At 47.7% G+C, this 23,912-nt stretch overlaps 1 protein-coding gene across 5 annotated transcripts in view; it reads left to right on the top strand.

Moving 5' to 3' along the window:
- Positions 1-21,731: 21,731 nt before the first annotated feature.
- The window catches only part of GRID2 (glutamate ionotropic receptor delta type subunit 2), a 798,573-nt gene continuing 796,392 nt past the window's right edge, over positions 21,732-23,912 (top strand). For 4 of the 5 annotated variants that reach the window (XR_013394137.1, XM_028743835.2, XM_028743839.2 and 1 more), the window contains exon 1: positions 21,733-23,402. Coding sequence is in view for 4 of the 5 variants with exons in the window: in XM_028743835.2 (XP_028599668.1) it covers positions 23,315-23,402 (88 nt within the window). In the remaining variant the exon portion in view is untranslated. Of the gene's footprint in view, positions 23,403-23,912 lie in introns of all 5 variants that reach the window. The other variant, XM_028743834.2, reaches the window with a different exon arrangement.

Below are 23,912 nucleotides of genomic sequence, written 5' to 3' on the forward strand. Positions count from 1 at the left end.
CAACTTTCTCCCTTCTTACTAATATTCAGTCCAGGAGATGGCCCTGGCTGCCAGGTTTTCCTCCTTCTTGGTATCAGTATTGCCTCTGTAGTGCTCAGCAAGGTGGAGGATGGGAACAAATGCAGAATGAGTTGGCTGTGCCAGGCATTAGCTCTGGGGCCACCTGTTGTTAACATCTCTGCCTTCCATCCTAACAGCTCCAATGGGTACCAACTACCACTGAATACATCATAAAACCCTCAACTGCAAGGGGCCAGATTACCTTAAGAACCACCTGCACACATACCAAGGTTGTCCAAGCTCGAGATTGGTTCCTCTGACCCATCTTTGCAATGGGCTTCAGGAAAGAGGCATGGCTCAGTGACAGATGGTCCCAGGTTCAATTCCTAGCATCTCAGCTCAAAGTGACTAGATAGCATAAGTTGAGAAAGATCTCTGCCAGAGACCCTGGAGGTCCACTTTGTTAGACACCAATATAGATGTTCAATCTGACCTGGTATTCTCAAGTACTACCTTGTCAATGTGGCACCATAACTGTAGTATTTGCTCCTCAGACAGTTATGCCCTGCTCTCTCTTTGTCTGTTTTTAGGCTATCTCTGAAAACAGTTTTCATGTTGCAATCTAATCCCTACTTTCTTGAGAGTAAATCCTACTGAACTCCATGGATCTTACTTTTGCGTAGACACATAATGTATGATTTTACTACTGTTTTAAGTAACTCCTGTTTTTTGTGTAGTGTAATAGATTGTTTCATTGATTTTTATATGGTTTCTCTGGTTTTGAGTTTTCAGAGCTGCTTTGCATATTCAGAAGAGCTGATTTAAAAAAAAATGGGGGAAATGCAGGCTTCTTTTGCAGCCAAATGACCTGGAATGTGTGGCTCTTTCATTTGCTGTATCCATTTACTCACAGCAAAAATAATATCCAATTTCCAAAAGCAGGAGTTCAGGAATTCCCATTGCAAAAAGAGGTTCATGTACGCTCACATCAGAGAAATGTGTGAATCCTCATTTCAGAAGCTACAGCAGATGGTAGCTCCCTCTTCCTGTGCTTTTATTGTCCGCATTTTCTGCAAGTAGGATATCAGATGTTTTAAACTCGCCAAAAGGTGAAAAACCATAACACAAGCTATGATCTGCAGCAGTCAGGGTGAGGTTGAAGGAAATAATTACCGGGTTTTGATAAAGGAAAAGGTGTGTGTGTGTGTGTGTGTGTGTGTGTGTGAGAGAGAGAGAGAGAGAGAGAGAGAGAGAGAGATCAAGCATATTTCCATCACCTCACACATTTGCAGTAAACCACTTAGAGCTTTTGACAATTAAGGGGTATATGCTGTAAATTCTGTTAAAATAATGAATAAGTAAAAAAAACCAAACATTGCTTAAGAGTTTAAAAGTCGAAACCTGTTTCTGGTGGAGAAATGAGCACCTTATCTTTAATTACACATACAGTGGTACCTCGGGTTACAAACGCTTCAGGTTACAGACTCTGCTAACCCAGAAATAGTACCTTGAGTTGAGAACTTTGCTTCAGGATGAGAACAGAAATCACACAGCAGCGGCGGGAGGCTCCATTAGCTAAAGTGGTACCTCAGGTTAAGAACAGTTTCAGGTTAAGAACAGACCTCCAGAACGAATTAAGTTCTTAACCCAAAGTACCACTGTACGTCTAAAAAGTTCCATAAATAAATAAATTTATTTTAACCCTACTAGAAATAATTGAGAGAACAGTTAGATATATATTCTCCCTGAGCATGCTGTCAGTTTTGCCAGTTCTTTCTTAATTTATGACAGGAATACCATGGTTATAAGGTAAATGTCAGGTATAATGATGCTCTGTCTGCTATGGGTGGAAACCACTGGAAGAAAGAACTTATGTTTAATGCATCAAAGCCAGAAATTTCAAGCAGGTTATCCCAGCTACATCCATTGTATTTTTAACAATTGGGCTCACCCTTCTGAAATGGAAAACCTTGTAACATGCTAATAATAAAGATCATTGCAGCCAACGTTAGTTAAGGACACAATTACACTAAGAGGCAAGGGGAATAAGCCAGAGCAAGTAAAAGACACATTTCTACCGAGAGGAAAGGAATAACCTAGAGCTGGTTCCTGATGCTGTGATGGAAGGGCTCAAAAGCAGGTATGTCTAAATCCCTTGGAATATTGAACACATTACACTTATTGGCATGAATCAAATTAATGGTTCCTTCACACATACATGCTGCTGGCCACACTTTCATCCTCCTCTTCTTCCAAATCTCTTAAGATGGTGTACACAGTTCCACCCTCTTTATCCTCACAACAACTCTAAGAGGTAGGTTAAGTTGAGGGTGGGATAAGATCACCCATTAAGCTTTGTGGCCTAGAAGCAATTTGAAATACATTTTCCCATCATCTAAGGCAGGCATGGCCAAACCTGGCCCTCCAGCTGTTTTGGGACTACAACTCCCATCATCCCTAGCTAACAGTGGTCAGGGATGATGGGAATTGTAGTCCCAAAACAGCTGGAGGGCCAAGTTTGGCCATGCCTGATAAGGCCTGTGCTCTAACCATTATACCACACTAGCTGAGATTTCATAACTGCTGCTTCAAAAGTAGACTAGCATGTGTGAATGACCTGTCACATTTCAAATAATGTACAACCAGTGCTATTTTTCTAGAAAAAAGAGAGGTGTTGGAACTCACCATGAACACTTCCATTGTTCTGTTATAATGGCAATGGTACCCACCTGAGAGGTGCTGGGACTGAGTTCCAGCTAGAAAAGATGTCCTGTGTACAACATATGGAACTTTCAAATCATCACAGACGCAATGCTTCTCAACTGTGTCTGTTCTTATTTTTCAGTGCCATGTCATCAAGTATTGAGTATTCAAGTAGTGGCATGTATGTGAGAACCTGCTCAAAATTACAACCAGGTCTCCTGCCCTAGTCTAGATTCGGCCTAAAAAGACAACCCATGGGATTTTCTTTCCCTATAGGTCAGCGATGGGGAAACTGTGCTCTAACAGTAATTTTGTCGCTGGACTAGAACTTCCATCATACTTTGCCATTGGCAATACTAGTTGGGGCTGATGGCAGTTGAAGTCCAGCAATAGTTGAAGGGACACATTAAGTAATACAACACAAACAGGTGGATGTACTTCATTTTAAAGAGATGAGCAATATCCTTCTACAGTAACAGATTACAACCTGCATGTATCCCTTTAAGACAACCAGATCTCACCCTTTAAATATTATAGGGCAGCTGCTGAACTTTCTGCCCCATTTATACACCTGTTTCCTTAGTTACCCTCAGGACTTCCAGCTTCCATCAGCTACTCCTTTTTACAGCATCTTGATGGACAGCCACTCGCAGGTAATCAGGCTTACAGCTAGTCACTTCTGCACAGCAAGTTGCATTCATGAAGACACAAGAGCAGGCTAAGGCATCTTCTTTGGTCAGTTGGCAATCCCGTCCAGTTTCTGTCTGCTTTAGCAAATAGAACTTGGCTTTACCCTTTGGTGGACAGAGGAAGGGATAGGGAAAGGAATGGCAGGGAGTGCAGTGGCCTCTCCAGCTACCTCTGAACACCGATGGACAAGCAGGGTATGGGGTTGGCACTGTGGCACAAACAGGCAGTGTTTACTTCGCAGCTCAAGTCACAAAAATGCTGGCCCATTCGCAGTTGTATTTACATCTGCCCCACCAACTTCCCAGTACCAGAAAAGAAAGGTCTCTGTAACATTCTCCCTACCCACAACACGCATGGAGTGAGCACATGCAAAATGAGAAAATGTAAGGAATATTGCCTCCGAGCATAGGGTAAGCACACAGTCCACTCGCATGTACACCCCAAATCTGAAAACAGAGATTAGATTACTGCAACTCACTCTGCCTGGGGCTGCCCTTGAAAACAGTTCCAACCTCAACTGGTACAGCATGCCCTTGTTTGATTACTGGCACGAATAAGCCACTATAAACACAACCACACAGCTTTTAAAACAACACCACTGGCTCCCAGTTTGTTTTTTATGCCCAATTCAAGGTACACCAATGGTCTGAGTTCCTAACTGGGTGGAAAACTGCACCACAGCATTCAGAGAAGTACACTTTTCAAATGCTAGCAGGGTTTTGGTGTTGGGAGTCATTCTGCAAAGAAACAGTAAAGATGTTTGTACCTTTAAGAACTGTTTCTGTGAGCTCTGGGCAGGTTGGGTACAGCTGGTCATGACTACAAAAGGAGGAAAAGTTGCAAACCAATCAAATTTGCCTCCTGCCTCCAAAATCCCACATTCTTTTTCTTTCCCCCCAAAAAAGCTGGAGCAGTTGCCCCCCTGCACCATGGGCAGGTGGTAGTGGGTTGGTGCATTTTGCAAAAATAAAGAATACAGTTCTTTATATGCATATAAAAAGCCACACTAAGTTAGAGCAAGCAGTTGCTCCTTTGACAGGCTTACAAAAAGAGGGGGGAGATGCTGATTCATATATAATCAGACAAATGAGTTTGTCTTAACTCTGAATAGGGTCAGAAACTTTATATCTGCTATAAGTCTCCATAGGAAAATAAACAGGGGAGGTGACATCCCTCCTCCCCCCCTTTTAGAAGTATTATGCGGTGGGGTGGCAGAAACCCATAATGTTATAAGTTGTCGCCACTAGGGGGAGCTGCATGGTAGCATCCAAGCACTCTATGCCGCTGGAAAACCTCTGCAGTTTTCGTTCTCTTTCCCTGCCAGTTTATTCTCACTTTTATCACACACATGGCAGGCAGAAAAATGTGAGTAGGAGGGGTAGAAGAGGAGTTTACCACCCCTGCATAGTTAATATTTCCATACCTCACACGGCATACTGTTACTATGTATATATGCCATGGATAACAGGAGCTGTTTTCTTAAGACTCCAGCACACTCGTTACATTGAAATGTTAGGATTATTGCATCTTCTTTTCAGAATGGGGAAGCAGCAGATGATCTGTTTGCTGGCAGGTGGGGAGAGCTCTTGTCCTAGTGGCAAAGTGTGCACAATGGTGCTAGGGAGAGTGAAGAGTCATTAAGTGTGAGAGGAGCCATTTGCCTTCTGGAGGCAACAGGGGGAAGATGAATTTCAGGTTGTTGTGGCTGTTGCTGGTAAGATGGCTGACTGCAGCTATATTGAAATAAACAGTTGCTTAAAATACGCAGTTAGTAAGCAGCAGTGTCTGCTAAGAACAGATGTCGCCCCTCGACCCCAACTTGCTGGATTGGAACAACTTGCCGGTTCAGGCCACACACACACAAACCATTTAAAACAACTTGCAATCATAAAAATAAAAGGTAAAGGTAAAGGTACCCCTGCCCGTACGGGCCAGTCTTGACAGACTCTAGGGTTGTGCGCTCATCTCACTCTAGAGACCGGGGGCCAGCGGTGAGTCCTAAAACATGCACCTCAAGTGTCAAAAGCCAGGGTAAAGTCTTCAGTATTCTCTAGAAGCTACAACTAATCCAGAATGCAGCAGCTAGACTGGTGACTGGGGGCAGCCGCCGAGACCACATAACACCAGTCTTGAAAGACCTACATTGGCTCCCAGTATGTTTCCGAGCACAATTCAAATTGTTGGTGTTGACCTTTAAAGCCCTAAACGGCCTTGGCCCAGTATACCTGAAGGAGCGTCTCCACCCTCATCGTTCTGCCCGGATGCTGAGGTCCAGCGCCGAGGGCCTTCTGGCAGTTCCCTCATTGTGAGAAGCAAAGCTACAGGGAGCCAGGCAGAGGGCCTTCTCAGTAGTGGCGCCCGCCCTGTGGAACACCCTCCCATCAGATGTCAAGGAAATAAACAACTACCTGACATTTTGAAGACATCTTAAGGCAGCTCTGTTTAGGGAAGTTTTTAATGTGTGACATCTTAGTGTATTTTTGGTCTTTGTGGAAGCCGCCCAGAGTGACTGGGGAAACCCAGCCAGATGGGCAGGGTACAAATAATAATAATAATAATAATAATAATAATAATAATAATAATAATAATAATAATAATAGAAGCAGTAAAATGAAGGTGTCAGATGCATGCCACCATTCCTGTTCCACCCAGATTCTGAGGGCTCAGGAACTACCAAGAAGGTCCCCTCTGCTGATCTCAGCACCCAAGAGAGTGAAGGAGGCCATCTTTCAGACATTTATCCAGCATCCTGATCTTACAGTGGCCAACCAGATACCTGTGAGATGCCCACATGCAGGACCTAGCACAACAGCACTACATCCCTCCTGCAGTTTCCAGCAACTGGTACTCAGAAGCATACCGACTCTGGCAGTGGAGGTAGGACATAGCCATTGAACCATTTTGAAGTAAAGGGTTTCCTGCTGCCTACATATGTAAGAAATGAAAACAATAAGAAGAACCCCCCCCCCCCAGCATTCAGGGGTTGACATGAGGAGCCTGTCACTGACCACTGGAGTCTTCCTTCCCTGTTCCATTCCTCAGGTGCCATGCAATAAGATGCACGCTCCCCTTATGCTTTGACACTGTCACTTGGTCCTGCTATCCACCATGTTGGAGAGTGAATATAGGCAGCAGGGAGCTTGCTGTACTTGTGCCCTTCGCCAGATCTTAAGTCTGCAGTCCCAAACAATTACTATTCAGTAGGACTTTATTCTAATTATACCTGGATTTTGCTGTTAGAGAGCAAACCTGTGCGAGTCTGCGCAGTACTAAGTGTCACTGAATTCAGTGGTACTTATTTGCAAGTAAGTGTGTAAAGGAATGTAGCCTTAGGGCAGTAAAGGTAAAGGTAAGGGGACCCCTGAACATTAGGTCCAGTCATGACCGACTTTGGGGTTGCGGCACTCATCTCACTTTATTGGCTGAGGGAGCCGGCATACAGCTTCCAGGTCATGTAGCCAGCGTGACTAAGCCGCTTCTGGTGAACCAGAGCAGCACACAGAAACGTCGTTCACCTTCCCGCCGGAGCAGTACCTATTTATCTACTTGCACTTTGAAGTGCTTTTGAACTGCTAGGTTGGCAGGAGCAGGGACCGAGCAACAGGAGCTCACCCCATTGTGGGGATTCGAACTGCTGACCTTCTGATTGGCAAGTCCTAGGCTCTGTGGTTTAACCCACAGCACCACCCGCGTCCTTCCTTGGGGCAGTAGCTCCCCCTAAATATAGGATTATACCTTTCATGTCCTCTCTGCTACCAAAAAGCAGAGCTCACAATAACACATCCACCAGAAGTTAGTTTGCAAAGTATTTCTTAGCTGTGACCCCACCGAGGGGACTGCATTGCCACTAGGCCAGAAGAACATTCTGGCCTCTTGAAAGTTGGACAAGTAAGCAGCCTGCTCTAAACAGAGCTCTAAACACCAGCACTGCAAGGAAAGCAAAATCCATCACAGCAGTAATCTCCCTAATTTACTCTGATAACACCGATTGCTTTAAGCACAGACTGTACTTCATAACCTCTTTTCAAGTCCTGGTTAGCAAATCTGAAGGACACATACTCTCAAGTTAGGTATGCAGGCTTGGCAAAGTAAAAATCTGAATGGTTCTCATTGTGCATCAGACACAAGTTTTCAACAGAGTAAATACCTCCAAGAGTTGCATGTATCACCTTTTCTATGTGATAACACTTACAGCCTGTCAGTCTATATTCCAAACTGACAGCAAATCCTTTTGCTGCAATTCCAGTTTTGGATTTACTTGCAGAAACATCAAAGGAGTGCATAGCTATCTGTTCACACACATGTTTAGGACATTGGGGAACAGATAAGACGGAGGTCTGATAACAAAAAGTGATATTTAATATTTCCTATCTTCAATACATTTTGCTAGAGAACACACCCCGGAAAGTAATATTCCCTCCACCCAATGTTGTCAAACAGAAACTACATGATTTACCAAATGTTTGTCATGAGCTAGCAGGACACCAAGGAAGGGGAAGTAGATCCTGGTGAGGGGTGCAGCCATGAATGGTACACACCAGGACAAGCAAAGATGGGGTGGGAGATGTTGGAGACTTAGGGGGTACTCACAGGACATCAGAGAATATTGCAGGGGCAGCAGACAGTTTACAGGAGCCACAGGAAGGAGACACATCACCAGAAGAAGAGGTGCCCCTGGACATGGAATACTCTGAGGCATCAGAACAGCAGGAAGTGCACTCCAGGCAGGCAAAGGAACACAGCCCAGCTCACTAGTGAACCAGGTGGAGATCATGGGGCTCGTTAGGTCTGGGAGGAGGTTTGTGGCCACTCAGCTGGCTTAAGCTCAGGGCAGGTGAGAACCACAAGCTTCATCAAGTGGAGAGGCACAGCTGGAGCAAACTAAGGTGCAGCAATCAAGATTGGGAAGGATAAAACGGAAGCAAGGCAAAGACTTTGGGTTTGCTCAACTTTCTCTGTTGGTGGACCATGGCTTGGCTGCTTTGGGAACACCACTGGACTGTGACTTTGGGACTGATCCCAGGTGTTCCGACCAGGGATCTTCTGCTGATGTGTGAACCTGACCTTGCAGATGAACTTCACACCTTGCTTGTTGTATTATAAAAGGACTGTCTGACTACTCTCCAGTGTTGACCTTGGGACTGTGTGCACTAGCAGGACTTGTCACTGGGTACCCTGGGATTCAGAAAAATGCTGTTGGTGCCCAGAGTACTTATAAATAATTAAATAATTAAAAATAAGTATCTTGTAAAGGAGCATAGAGCTGTATTATGCCATAGGAAGGGACATAGCTTGATGACAGAACACATCTTTTGCATGCAAAAAATCTGAGGTTCAGTTTCCACCATTGCCTTGGGAGGGTTGGGTTCCTGTCTAAAGCCCTGAAGAGGTACTGCCAGTCAGTGCAGTAAACAGTACTGAGCTGGATGGACTGCTGGTCTCTCCAGAATGTTAAGCAGACATCTTTCACCTTATTATTATTATTATTATTATTTCACCTGCCAGGGATTGAACCTAGGACTTTGTGCATGCAAAGCTTGTTATCTACCATTGAGTTAGTCCTTCCCATCTGTCTCTGCCTTCAAACATCTAGCAGTACCAACCTTACTGCCCCACCTGAATTTGATTCAGGACTGCATTTACCCATTTCTTGCTGTAAATAAAATCATGCTGTTTTTATTTGCACTGCTATTTTTACTTTTAGCCAATTGTATCTCAAGGACTTGCTGTGTGTAACAATGCTTTAAATGAATTTATATGTAGGAAAGTGTATGTGCCAACAGTTAAATGTACCATTCAGTAATTCTTGCTGTCAGATATAAAATACATATTAAAACTCTCTCTCCTTCCAGTTGAGCTGTAATAAAAACCACCCACAACACCTTTAAAAGGTGTTTCATGCTGGTTGCATATCGTGCTAAGCCAAACCATGGATAGTGTGAACACACAGGCATGCAGGCTCAATGTGAGAAGACTGTGACTACTTTGCTCTTCCCCAGTCATTCTGCTCCTGTGCTGTGCTGAGCTAAGCCATGGTTTGGTTCAGAATGTCATCAAAACCTGGTCTCCTCCTAACCTTGGTGCTAGCGTGAGTGCACCAGTGGAGTCAATCTAGTGCTCACACGATAAATCTCACACTTCCACAACTTTGCCCCTGCCCTATCCCTCATTTGCATGTGACAACACTATGCAATGCAATCTGAGTACAGATTTCAGAAAAGTACAAAGCTTAACTGAAACATTTAGCAGTAGACTTGGTCCAACAATTCATGGAGAAATACCTAGAAAACTCTTGAGTCCCTGATATACGTATGTTTGGTTGGTTCTCTGTGATATCTCCCCTGCCCCCCTCCCCAACAAAGCTGAGAATGTTATTCTGTGCAGGGAAAACTGGCATTCAGTTGATGGGGATCTACCATTCTTGGCTTGTTCTGCATAGAGCTGCTCCATTTGCACATTGTCTTCCATTCTTGACATTAGGAGTCCAAGGAGGTTATGGGGAAGTCATTTTACAAATTTCCACATTGTCATCATCGCTGATCCTTCCTCCAGCAGGACAAACCAGACTTGCTTTGCAGTTGACTGTATATCTAGGGATATACAGACCCCCTTTTCTATTGCGGCCATCAAAAGGAGAGAGGAAAACTAGCGAAATTACGACTAATTTCCCCCCAGCCATATCTATCCACTTACAAAATGATGCTCAAGGACTCCAAAGAAGAGGGGGCTGTGGTGAAAAATGGAAACAAGACACATTAAAAGTCCAAAAATAGCAGCCAATCTCTAGCAATAATAGGTGGGTCTTTCTGGCAGCTCTCCCGAGTTTAGATGGCATCAATAACAATTTGGGTATGACTGTTCTGCATTAATGATGGATGGGCTCTCTGCTTTTAGGGCTGATCGGTTCTTTGTGATCCCACCCACCAATGCAAGAATACTGAGCTATTAAAAAGGGTGGGGGAGAAAAACTGGGGAGTACATTTTGAATTGAACACAGTAAAGGAAATGTTCTCTCTCTCTCTTTTGGTCACCTTATAATGCCAAAATTCATTGCTACAGAAGGTCACCGAGTTAAATGCTGTGGTTGGAGTTTTTCAAAGGCTATATTCATGACTGTTAACAAGATTTGCAACTATGCATGCTAAATAAAAATAAGAATGAATCTCTAACTTCTCAGGTGACCTACTGGGATTCAGAAACGAATGCCTCCCTTGCCGCAGCCCAGAGGCTGCTTAAGCCTTCATTCCCAATGTGGCAACAAGGTGCTATTGTGTGTGCACATTACAAAGAGAGGTGATAGAGTGTAATGGTGTGAATGTTAAGCTGCAAGACAGGAAGTCTTCAGTTCAACTTTCAGCTCAGCCCACCATCTGTGATATGGTGATAATAATACCTGCCGTCTCTATAGGGCAATTGTACGGATTACCAAGATAATGTATGTGGAGTGCTCGGAATGCTTTAATGCACTATAGGAATGCTGCTTCCAGTATTATTATGTTAAATCTGTCTGCCAGAAGCAGGTAGTCACAGCAATTGAACCAAAGTCCCATCTCTAAAATGAAGCAAACCCAGTCTTTCAGTTATGAGCAGGAAAAAATGGAGCTGCCTCCTCACTGGATCAGAACAAAGGGCCACCAAATTCTGGGTGCAATAATGACCCTAAGTGTTGTGTTTGTGCATGTGTGCATGTGCACACGCACTAGGAGCCAATTCCCCAAGCTACATAGCACTTGGCCAAAGCGGAAGCTGTACAAAGACTATGTGAGTTGGGATGCTAGCAGCAGAACCCTGAATTTTCTTGATCCTTCGAGTAACATGATCCAAGAGGTAAGAGGGATATCATATAAAAAGAGGACTTGCCATGTGTTCTTCAGCTACAATGAGAACCTGGTTTTGCAACTGAAATGGCAGATGTGTAAAAGTGAATGTTGACTCAGCAGAAAGGCTTAATCCTCTTCACTTACCTGTCCACCCATTGCTGCCTCCATCCTCTCAACTGAGAAACATTAACACACTTCTAGGTTTTTGAGATGGGAGGAGACTGTGTCCCTTCTTTGGGAGTCCTGCACCAAGTGAGATGATTGTCCGCTTCCTCTCCTCAGTAGTGGGGTGTGGGGGGCATAGTAGGCCTGTTCTCAACACTTCATGCAGAGCTTCACAGGAATGGAGAAAGAGGAAAGCCTTTTCTATATCAGGCATCAGGTCTCAAGGTAGCGAAGAAGCAAACCTCCTTTGATCAGAGGCAACTAACTACAGTACAAGGTTTCAATGGAAGGGATAAATAGTAAAGATTTTTCTATCAAGGAGGAAGAGGTAAACCTCCTTTGATATTAGACATGTGGCTGCAGGGCATTTCTCCAGCTGGAGGAAGCACAAATAGTGGGTTGGCAAGAGGGTGGAGCAAGGATTCCAGAAGAACATAAGGCGAGCCCTGCTGGGTCAGACCAAAGGCCCATCTTGTCCAGCATCCTGTTCTCAACCAGCTTCCTAGGGGAAGACCATAAGCAGGAACTGGGTGCAACAGCACACTCCCCACTGGTATTCAGAGAAATACCACTGTTGATATTGGAGACATGCTGATATATATGCCTGTGCTCACCCCACTCCAGTTGCAAAGCTAGGAGGAAGCCGCAGTAAATTCCGATTTTATATTATGTCTGCCTCCACCCCACAAAAGCCAATCCCATGCCCGTCACACTCCCCTAGTCTGACTTAGAAATGAATTGAAGACCTCTGTGCCTCCAGGACAACTGATCGCTCCAGGTGCTTGCCACTTCTTAAGCAGAGTACAGTGGAAACAGCCTATTTCTATTCTTCATCTCCAGTGTAATATATACAATCGATTTGCGCCTCATCCTCCTCCATACAGTTCTTCAATTACAAGCACTTCCACAACAGAAAACTCCTCATCCTACTGGAACAATAACATATGTTTAAATTAACCCTCATTTATGGAAATGTTAATGTTTACACTAAAAGTTCCACATTACACAGTTATGTTCCAGTGTGCTAATTGCCTCCTAACACGGGAGCCGACAGAAGGTTATAAATGAGAGTTTTATTGCTATGTTCAATTCCTCAGTAACTACAGAAACCAAAGCTCCTCAGATCAAACAAAGCAAGCATTGTGCCACACAAAATACAGAAGTGAGGTGGCTCCCTTGGCTAGCTGCTGCTCCTTTGGGGCAAGCTCTTGAGCCTGCATGGAGTCACTGCTGTCTTCCATGAGAGGACATCCCTGCAATGGGCCATGGTTCAATTTCATAAGATGGAACCTAGATAGGACTAAAGGTTGCCATTGCTAGAAAGAAACTACCCTCACATCTAAATCCTTTTGATTTGCTAAGCTGAAGGAGATCACAGAATGGCTTGTTCCAAAGAGCAGGGCATTGTTGCTATTATTGGAGGGGAAACAGGCTGCAGCTAAGGTACTGGTTGCAGGTCATGGCTTCCTCAATGCTTTGTGCTGAGTTTATCAACACAGACAGCACAAAAAGCGGCAAAAGTACATTACTGGCAGCTCCCAGGCTCTGATTTATGGAGCTGAAATAAGCAACTCTTTCACTTGCTTACGGTAATGTATGAGTTTTTTATACCGTATTTTTCGCACCATAGGACGCACTTTTTCCCTCCTAAAAAGCAAGGGAAAATGTGTGTGCGTCCTATGGAGCGAATGCAGGCTTTCGCTGAAGCCTGGAGAGTGAGAGGGGTCGGTCCGCACCGACCCCTCTCGCTCTCCAGGCTTCAGGAAGCTATCCGCTAGCCGCGGCTAGCGGAGCGCTGCAGTAATCCCGAAGCTTGGGGCGCGCGGAGCTCAGCGCGCCCCAAGCTTCTGGGTGCCGGCAAGGTCTCGCTAGCCCTGGGAGAGCCCCGCGACGTTGTGTGGCTCTCCCAGGGCTAGCGAAGCGCCGCGCTAATCCCGAAGCTTGGGGCTTCGGGATTAGCGCTCCGCTCAGCCTGCTTCCCGGAGCGCCGGGCGCCCTGAAAGCAGAGCTCCAGGCGCTTCGGGAACACATCCGCAGCGTGGGGAGCCTTGCAGGAATTCCCCACAGGGCTCCCCACGCTGCGGATAGCAGCCTGCTGCCTGGCGGGTGGGGCGCCCTGAAGCAGAGCGCCCCTCGCGCCAGGCAGACATCCGCAGAGTGGGGAGGCTTGCAGGAGTTCCCCACAGGGCTCCCCACGCTGCGGATAGCAGCCTGCTGCCTGGCGGGTGGGGCGCCCTGAAGCAGAGCGCCCCTCGCGCCAGGCAGACATCCGCAGAGTGGGGAGGCTTGCAGGAGTTCCCCACAGGGCTCCCCACGCTGCGGATAGCAGCCTGCTGCCTGGCGGGTGGGGCGCCCTGAAGCAGAGCGCCCCTCGCGCCAGGCAGACATCCGCAGAGTGGGGAGGCTTGCAGGAGTTCCCCACAGGGCTCCCCACGCTGCGGATAGCAGCCTGCTGCCTGGCGGGTGGGGCGCCCTGAAGCAGAGCGCCCCTCGCGCCAGGCAGACATCCACAGAGTGGGGAGGCTTGCAGGAGTTCCCCACAGGGCTCCCCACGCTGCGGATAGCAGCCTGCTGCCTGGCGGGTGGGGCGCCCTGAAGCAGAGCGCCCCTCGCGCCAGGCAGACATCCGCAGAGTGGGGAGGCTTGCAGGAGTTCCCCACAGGGCTCCCCACGCTGCGGATAGCAGCCTGCTGCCTGGCGGGTGGGGCGCCCTGAAGCAGAGCGCCCCTCGCGCCAGGCAGACATCCGCAGAGTGGGGAGTCTTGCAGGAGTTCCCCACAGGGCTCCCCACGCTGCGGATAGCAGCCTGCTGCCTGGCGGGTGGGGCGCCCTGAAGCAGAGCTCCCCGCCCGCCGGACAGACATCCGCCAGCCCCACAAGCTTGGGGGACAGCAGGGAGGCGCAGCGCCACTATCCCGCTGTTCCTGGACCTGGTTCGGTTTCCCTGACCTGCTTTTGGGGGGGAAATAAAGGGGAAATTTTTTTCCTTTATTTCCCCCCCAAAAAATTAGGTGCGTCCTATGGTCCGGTGCGTCCAATCGTGCGAAAAATACGGTAAATACTATTCTGCTTGTAGGTGAAGCTTAGATGGGATGCTGTCAAAAGAGCAATCCTGCCCCTAGACCTCCACCCCACCCCACCCCACAAATAATGTTTGCATGAAATGTTGTGTATTGCCTTCCCACCGCTGCTGCACTTACAGTGGTCTGTTTAAGCTACTGCCAAAGACTGGAACAGTTTGGGTCAGATTGAACTATGTCAGTGTTTCCCAACCGGTGTTCCGCGGCACACTAGTGTGCCGCGAGACGTTGCCTGGTGTGCCGCGAGATGTTGCCTGGAGGGAGGCGGGCGAGTCGGGCGGCGAGAGGCGGGGCGGCGGCGGCGAGGAGAGGCTGCCCAGTGCGGGGCTCTCGCCGTCTGCCTGCCTGGCTGCCTGCGTGGCGCTGACGTCACGGGGCTGTAACGTGCCCCACATAGGCACACGCGGGGCGGCGAGCGAGCTCCCTCCCACATCCCATCGCCGCTCGCTTCGGCCGGCCTACTGGGCTGTCGCAGGCGGAAGGCCTGCGCATGCGTGAGGTTTTCGCGCCTTCGGGATTCCCTTCACGCCTTCCTCCTCCCGGGTCCTTGAGAGCGCGGGAAGCGGCAGCGCGAGACCGGCGTTGAGCCTGGTAGGTATTGCGCTTGCCAAGGTAGGTATTGCGCTTGGGAAATGAAAACTTGCAAAGCAAGCAACCAGTTCAATCTGAAGTACGTGTATGCTTAATATCCTGTATCTGAAACCTGTTCTGCCCCCTCCCCCACACTTGGTGCCATTTTCATCTACACATGCAGCAGAGTAAGTTGACCCAGAATAGTACCAATTCAGATGGCAGATGGGAGAATGACAGTGCTGAATGCTTTCCCATGTAGAACAGTCCCTGCAAATAAAAACCTAGCATATTTGGAAGAGGGATGCTAGCCTAACCATTACCTTCTATGCTGTTACTATTTTTTTATTTTTTTTTACATAAGTAAAAAGTGACCTTTCCCCATCTGGCATGGTGGTGTGCCTCGAGATTTTTTTCATGAAACAAGTGTGCCTTTGCCCAAAAAAGGTTGGGAAACACTGAACTATGTGGTGCCCTCCAGATGTTGTTGAACTAGAACTCAAATCATCCTCTGCCAACATCTGGAGGATGCTACATTTGTTACTGATGAACTAGAATGACATGGTGATAGTCCTGGGCAAATGTAAGTGCCTGGCACAGGATAGACATCAGAGATGAAGCTGGTTGTGTGCAACATATACCTGCTAAGTAATCCCTCTTTCCAAGCACCACCCACTTAATTCCGGAGAGCAAATGGACTCAAGGAATGGTCTCTAAAGAAAATCCTTTTTGCATTGCTTCTAGTGGGAAGGTTCAGTCCTCTAGGTATCCAGGTCCTAAGCTGTTCAAGCCTTTAAAGGCAATCACCTGCACTTTGAATTGTGCCTGAAACGCTCATATCCAATGCCAGTTTCCATGGGGAGTCAGCCATGCTAGAAGCTCACTGAAAAGCTTGACTTGCGTATTTTGTCTGCCATAGTACATTGTTTTCCCCCTAAAATGCACCATTTGGTAGTCTACCCATAGGGTACAGTCAGCCCTGAAGTTTCCTAACTTCTACTTTGTGAAGCAGCTCTAAAGTGGGAGAACATTAAGCAGACATGTGAATGAGTTCTTAGAGCATATTCACCTTCTGGACAAAAATGGTATTTTATATGAGTAATGGTGTTTCCCCAAAGAATTGTGGGAATGTTCATGGTGGCAGGAGAGGATATATTGTTTATTAATATCCTTCCTAACTTGCGCTAGCAAGTTCCTTTACTTAGCAGAGTGTATTCCCGTTTACACAGCAGAAAACTAGTTGCAAACTCGTGTGAGTTTCTTAAGACAATACGCAATTCAAGCTGGCTTGTCCAGACTGAAATGTGTTCTAATATTTTCCTCGTAAGACCCCTTGAATCCCTCAAAAAAGAATAAAGACACCACAGTCTTATTCATAAGCAATAAAGTTTACTCATGATCAGGCAGAGCACAGTGTGATCCCTGAAGGCAGGCTTTATGCTTAAAGTTACAAATGTATAAAAACAGGTTTACCCCATAAGGGAGATGACCTGAGGGACTGCTTGGCTGGCAGCCAGCAGTTCATTCCAGGAAGTTTGCAGGATGAAAGGAAGATGAAAAAGAGGGAGAGTGGCAGCATGCTTTGGTCTTTTACCAGGTTTGGAAAGGTCACACCCACCCACTAGTCATATGCAAGGAAGGATGCTCCAGACCAGGAGGAACAGGAAGTTTAAGCTGGCTGGACCAAACATTCTCTTGCATGTCCACTCTAGGAAAACAAGGAATGTTGTACTTGACTGCTCTCAGTGGATTACATCCCACAAGAATAATGAGAATGGTAAACTGGTGAAAGTGCTAAGGACACTCTGTTAGATGTCCTAACACATAAATACACACATACATTTCCCAGGATTCCTTGTGAAACAGGCATGATGTGCTGGTCCGGGGGGAGGTTACCGTGAGGCGTGGTCAGAGTCCGGTCCTGGGTCAAGGGTCTGGAGACTGTCCACCAAGGGCTAAGCGGGGTCCAAAGCGAGGAGCCGGGCAAGGTTGGGAACTCTGGAAGAACAGGGCTGGGTGCTGGCAGAAACAGGTTTCCATCGATGTTGCTCCCACAACCTGGGACCGGGCTGACTGGCCTTTATCTTCTCTGGGGCCAGGGGCGGTCCCGGCCCACAGGTGACCCGCCTCTCCTGGCCTTAAGGCAAGCACTCCTCCTGAGAGAACCCAGTTCCCTCCGCCTCTCTGCCCTGAGCCTCTGCAGCTCAGGAGAGGCTGGAGGGTTACTGGACCCAGGGGGAGGCTCACCTTCCCCTGACAGGGCTGGGAGAGGAGCACCTGTAGGCAATGTGTCCTCAATCACCTCCGGAGCCAGAGTGGATTCATCTGGTGTCTGCTCCTGAGGACCTGGCACAGGTGCAGGCGCTTCAGATTCAAGGCCCTGCCCCGGCTCAGCCGGCCCTGGAGGCAGGGACTCCTGTGCAGGCTGGGATTCCTCCGGTTCAGCCTCTGAATCAGATTCCCAGGCCATCACACATGACTGAAATCAGTGAAAGTCTGAGGTGAGTACCAATATGAGTTCTGGATATAGCCACATATAAAAATACACAATAAATCATTTTGAAAGGTTTCACACTGCTTGAAAAAGATATGATGTCATTACACTGAGCCTCTTTGGCTTGCCAATCAGAAGGTCAGCAGTTCAAATCCCTGCGATGGAGTGAGCTCCCGTTGCTCTGTCCCAGTTCCTGCCAACCTAGCAATTTGAAAGCATGCCAGTGCAAGTAGATAAACAGGTACTGCTGTGGTGGGAAGGTAAATGGCATTTCTGTGCACTCTGGTTTCTGTCACAGTGTTCCTTTGTGCCAGAAGCAGTTAAGTCACCCTGGCCACATCACCCGGAAAGCTGTTTGCGGACAAATGCTGGCTCACTCGGCCTGAAAGCGAGATGAGTGCTGCAACCTCCTTGACTGGACTTAACCATCCAGGGGTCCTTTACCCTTTTTTTTACCTAGCATACCTTCCTTTCTCTCTAGGGAGCATAAGGCAGTATGCATGGTTCTCTTTCCTCCTATTTTATCCCCACAACAACCCTGTTGGGGTTAGGGACAGTGACTGGCTCAGGTCACCTAGCTCCTACCTGCAGATTTGAACCTGGGTCTATTCAGTTCTTGCACAGAGCTTTAACAGCCTCACCATTATTGGCTGTCTCTGTTTGCTTTTTAGACATGGAGCATTTTCTATGACGGGGAATTCCATCCAGCGGATAATTTTGTGAAAGACGTCCTTTAGTAATGTCTAATCTAGTATGGATTTATCTGGCACTTTAAACCAGCCAGAGGACACAGCTTGCTTTTAGATAAGGCATCAAAGCTCTTAGCATTAAAGTGAGAATTAAAAAGTTATCAGAGTTGACTAAAAGGGTTTCATCACATTTTGTACTCCACCTGCTGTGCATTGTACATAGTTAAAAGAGTACTTCTCCTACATACTCCCCCAAGAACCAAATTAGCATGTTATGTGAACTCTCTTATTTTGTGGAGAAGTCATAATGACTCCAGACAAAAAAGTTTCTTGGGTATTTATATTTAGTAAAGTTATTGCCCAGTGGATTTTCTTCCTATATACATAAAATGGTAAGGCTGCTCTCATGCTGCAGTTCACATGGCTGCCAGTTGGGGGCCATGCCAATTCAAGCATGATGACAAAATGGCAGGTAGGTAGAGCAAGCAGGTGGCCTAAGCAAGTTGTTAAATGACAGTGGGGAAGCGCTTGAGAGCAATTTGTCAAAGTGCTCTCTGAAGCATCTCTCCCCTCTTTCAGAAGAGGCTGGGGGCAAGCTGTGATGGGAGAGGGTGGGGAGAGCTGTGAGGGGACAGGTGACGAGTGGGGTGAGATATAAAAGAAGGAGGTGGTCGGGCTTTTTAGACATTCTTTAGCATTTCTGTGGGTGTGAGATTTTGTTGTGTGCTGGCTGAGAGTGGGGTGGTCCCCTCACCCTTGTTTCCAGTATAAATGTTTCTCTAAAACTGTGCAGCCTCCCCAGCTGCCTGCACTTCCTGGTCTGAGAAAATCTCACGGGAAGAGCTAGCTACCTTATGATGTCTCTCCTGTGCTTTAACAGAAGGGCAAGCACCTGCAATGGCTGCAGAGCACAGACAGCTGGTGAGATGGTTTGTAGAATGAAAGGAAAGGCGAACACTCTTGGACACCACAAAAGTAAAGTAAGTACACACACACACAAACTAGCACTCCACTATGGCTTGTATTTTTAATATAGGACATCATGTATAATTGCTACTTTTAGTTTTGCTAGGTGTAGTGTTCCAAAGCATGGTCTGAGGGCACATAGCGTAGAAGAAAGGAAGGATAAAATGGACCAAATAATTATTAATCTGAAATGTTTAAATACATAATAATGATTCATTATTAAAATAAAGAACTTCTGCCAACATTATTTCCATCTGACTTGAGGTGATTTTAAGGATTTGTCTCAGAAACATGCTCTTCCTGTGCCAGCCAACCCTGCCTCCGCGGTCAACTCAAAGTGTGTGTGTGTGTGTGTGTGTGTGTGTGTGTGTGTGGGCAAATGGTAGGTAAGACTGTGATTTAAACAAGTAACCATTTTCCATTGGAAAATTCAGGTCACATCTGCAGTAAATTTGGTGGTCTTAGCTAAGTGCCTGCCAAAAGTATAATTCTACCATAAAGGTCTCTGAATAAGGAAAGATCAAGAAAAGGACACTGGAAAAACAGGTCCCTGCATGGCACTGGAATGAACTGCACTGCTGTTGTTTGCAAATGTGCTATTTACCCAATCTGTTCAAGGTTTTGTGTGCTGAATTTCTGCTTTGAACAAGGCACTACCCCTACCAACCATAGTCAGTTCCTACCTGCTTACCAAGGGGTGGTACTGGCTGTCAGCTTCTTCCTCATTAGCCTCAGTGTTCATAGGCTCATAGAATTGTGGGGATGGAAGGAACCATGAGGGTCGCCTAGTCCAACCCCCTGTAATGCAGGAGTAATCTTTCGCCCAATGTGGGGTTCGAACCCCTGACTCTGAGATTAAGAGTCTCATGCTTTACTCACTAAGCTATCCCAGCAGCTCATCAGGGAAATGGATGGACGCATAACTAGAACTAGTTGGCGCTGACTGTCGTTGGTTCTGGTTCCACCTGCCGTGGGCCTCCTGCTTTCTGCCATTCCAGTCTCAATGAGAACCAGCCACCACTGGCTTTGGAATGACAAGACATGCAGAGATCCAGGGTGGCTCCCAGCATTAAAAGTTTTCCTACATAACTCTGTCCAGTTGTTCAGACAAATGAATGCTTATATTTACATGGAGGGAGATAGCTGGGTCACACAAGCTGCTGCCAGCCCATCCTCCAGGTTGTCCATCAGTTGAGGACAGAGGGGAAGTTTGCCAAACTCGTACAAGCTGCCCCCATGAGTTGGAACCCTGAGTGCACCATAAGCAGTCCTTCGTGTTCTTTAGTCCTCCCAATGTACCAACAGGAGTGACGCTACATCATGAATCTATATTTCTCCCCTCTAAGAAGGCCACAGCAGATGACCTCAGCACACTGCACTGTTCCCATTGTGGCATTTTACAGGTTGAAGAATGGGGAGGGTTGCTTGTCGCAGAAAAGCTCATCCCACATTAAAAAGTGAAGTTTAACTTTTGCCACCTCATCTTAACCATCTCCTAACCCCCACTGAGGGACGCGGGTGGCACTGTGGGTTAAACCACAGAGCCTAGGACTTCCCGATCAGAAGGTTGGCGGTTCGAATCCCCGTGACGGGGTGAGCTCCCGTTGCTCGGTCCCAGCTCTGCCAACCTAGCAGTTCGAAAGCACAAAGTGCAAGTAGATAAATAGGTACCGCTCTGGTGGGAAGGTAAACGGCGTTTCCATGCACTGCTCTGGTTCGCCAGAAGTGGCTTAGTCATGCTGACCACATGACACAGAAGCTGTACACCGGCTCCCTCGGCCAATAAACCGAGATGAACACCGCAACCCCAGAGTCGGCCACAACTGGACCTAATGGTCAGGGGTCCCTTTACCTTTACCCCCTACTGAAGATTACTAAGATTTGGTCTCATCGCTTCCCTTCAAGATGTACAGGTCTATGCATGAAGGATTCCTTAAGGTCCAGAATCCAGAATGATAAATTAGCTCCTGCACATTTTATACAGATCTGTGCCCTCTTTCCCCAGATACATATGGCCATTAGATATTGGCTTCTGACACCATGCTGTTGAAACTTATAGGGAATACCAGACTGGAATCTAAACAAGAGCTTTATTATCACTCTTGAAGAACAAGAAACTCCGCCCAGCCACAACTAAGTCTTGTGCCACCTAGTGACTAAGCTATGTAATGACACTGACCCCATAGGGACAGCTGACATATGGGGGGATTGTGTTTCTCCCCCTCTTCCCTGCTTTGGAGTCTAAACTAGAAAAGTAGCTTAACAAATACCTTTCCATGTCACACAAACAGCAGCCAGGGGTTATTCAGGCTACCATTTTATGATGGAAAAACCACTGCTTTCCTTCTTCCCAGAATCACACGACCCCCTTCCTCCCTGGAGTAATTTCCCAGCCTTGAGATTCAATTGTGAACAAAACCCCATCAAAAACGTCGATAATTAAGCGCATATTAATAGCACGCTGGAGCCTTATTTTTATTCTCCTCCCTTCGGAATCAGCTGCCCTGGATACTTCCCCCTCCTTCCCACCCCGCTCTGGCTCCGCATCTTGAAGCCCTGCCCCTGATTCACTTTCCAAAGACTCCCAACTTGAGCTCTGCGGTGGAAGTTGCAAGGTTAAACGTGTCGAGAGGCGGAAGCCAACGCGCTCTAAACTAGGACCAAAGAAATGCCCAGGGTCCTTCATCCCAACCAAAAGAACCCCCCACTTCGGTGCCCTCTCGCCTTCGGACTGAAGTGATCCCCCCCACCTGAAATATGCTTTTCACACCCATTGAAGATCCCTCTCACCGGCCCCCTACCACAGACCAGCTTAGCAGGCGGCGCTGAAGCTATTCTAACGTTGCTTCTCCCTCATACACCAGATAGGGGGAGAAAGTGGTTGTTAGGAAGCCTGCCTCTCGGTTCTTCCCCTCTATTCCTCCTCTCTGGCTGATAGCACTCTCCTCTCTCTCTCTCTCCTAGGTGATCCATTTCTAAGCAACGTGCTAGCTAGCGGCGGAGCTGCCGACAGCTAGGGGACTCTCTCTCTCTGCATCCCACCAACCAAGCAAGCTCCAAACCGCCTCCTCGGCTGCTGCTGCTTCTACTGCAGAAGACCATCTTCACAAGTCCCGGGGCTGCCGCTGTTTGGCTTCCTGGCTGCATCCAGCTCTCCGTGGAACTGCTATCTCGGGTGACCACGTTGGAGAGCCGTTTTCGCAGCGGTCGCTCTCTTCACTCCCCGCACCAACCAGCTGCAGGGGGGAAGCAAAAAAAGCGATCAGTTGCTTCTCCCCCTCCCCACCCCCTTTCTTTTGGTGGAGCAGGAAGAAGATCGAGATCTAGTTCTGCATTCCCAGCTGCATTGCCTTGAAGTTCACTTTGGGTGGTTTTGGTTTTTTTTTTAAAAAAATCATCGTCATCATTATTATTTTTTTGGAGGGAAGCTTGGAGACGAAGAGCGCTCTCCCTCGCCACACACACACACTTTGCAAGGATCTAGTCCCTCGCCTGGGAGATTGGAAAGAAAAGCTGCAGTTATTATATATATTTTAAAATTGTTTTATTCCCCCTCCATCCTTCTCTCTCGAGCCCCGGCTGGCTGGCTGTGGGGGGCACTGGAAGCGTCCGTCGGTTTGCCGGTTGCAAGTTGCCCCACTGGAGCGGCGGTGGGGACCTGGCCTTGCGGATAGCTCCGAAGGAAAACAACCCTATATATTTAAAAGATATACCGTTGAAACACAACAATAAAAAGGCTGAGGATGGTGTGATCGACACAGGGACACGCCGAACTGCTTCCCGATTGACATCTCTCGCGGCGGCGGTGATGTGCTGGATTGATTTGCTGCAGCAACTCCCCACAACTCTGGTGATGCCCGGCCGCCCCCCGAAGTGACGCGGGGCTCGTTGCGAGAGGCTCCCCAACCAGCCTGGGATCGGCTCCCTCTTGCAGCTTTTTCCTTTCCTCCTTAAATTTTTTTTTTCCTTGGAGGATCCAACCGGGATTTAGAGGCTCCTCAAACTCTCGTCTCTCTTTTCTTGGGCTTCCTTCGTCCTTGTCGCTGGTGTGATCGCTAACCTCCTGCCCCCCCCCCTTACTACTACCCCCCGTTTCCCGAACCAACCACTCCTCCCCGCTTGCCCGAAGCGCAGGAGATGGAAGTTTTCCCCCTCGCTTTGCTCGTGTCCGTGTGCTGGACCGGAACCTGGGAAGCGGCGCTGGCAGATTCGATCATCCACATCGGTAAGGCGCGCCGGAGCTGCGACTGCAGCGGGCTTACTTCGCAGCCTTTCCCCGCTTTCCTCGCCAGCTTCCTCCCGCCTCCAGCTGCCCCGGGCAGTATTTCTCTCTCCCCCGCTTCCTCTTAATGAACGAAATAATAACCGCCCCCATAATCGGCTACTTCTCGTTTGCTGCATGGGTTTTATAGATTCGAGCGCGAATATCTGTGTTGGGGAGTTTGCGGGGGGGGGGGGGGCTTATTTTCCAGTCCCCTCTACAAATGAAGGTAGACAACCAGAGTTTGCTTTTTGCATAGTGTGTGTGTGTGTGTGTGCAGCTAGCTCATCCTCTCGAGCAGAAATCCCTCGCCCCAGGCTTCCCGCCGCTGCTAGCGGGGAAAGCCTGAAAGGCCCCCCCCCCCCCAGATGTATTATAAAGCTTGCAAACCTGCACCGCGCACACTGGCCCCACGTTGCAACACAACGTACGTCCGCCCCCTTCCCTCCCCCCCCCCCCGTACGGAGGAACAGG

This window comes from Podarcis muralis, chromosome 9 (genome assembly GCF_964188315.1).
Source record: "Podarcis muralis chromosome 9, rPodMur119.hap1.1, whole genome shotgun sequence".
NCBI classification, from domain to species: domain Eukaryota; kingdom Metazoa; phylum Chordata; class Lepidosauria; order Squamata; family Lacertidae; genus Podarcis; species Podarcis muralis.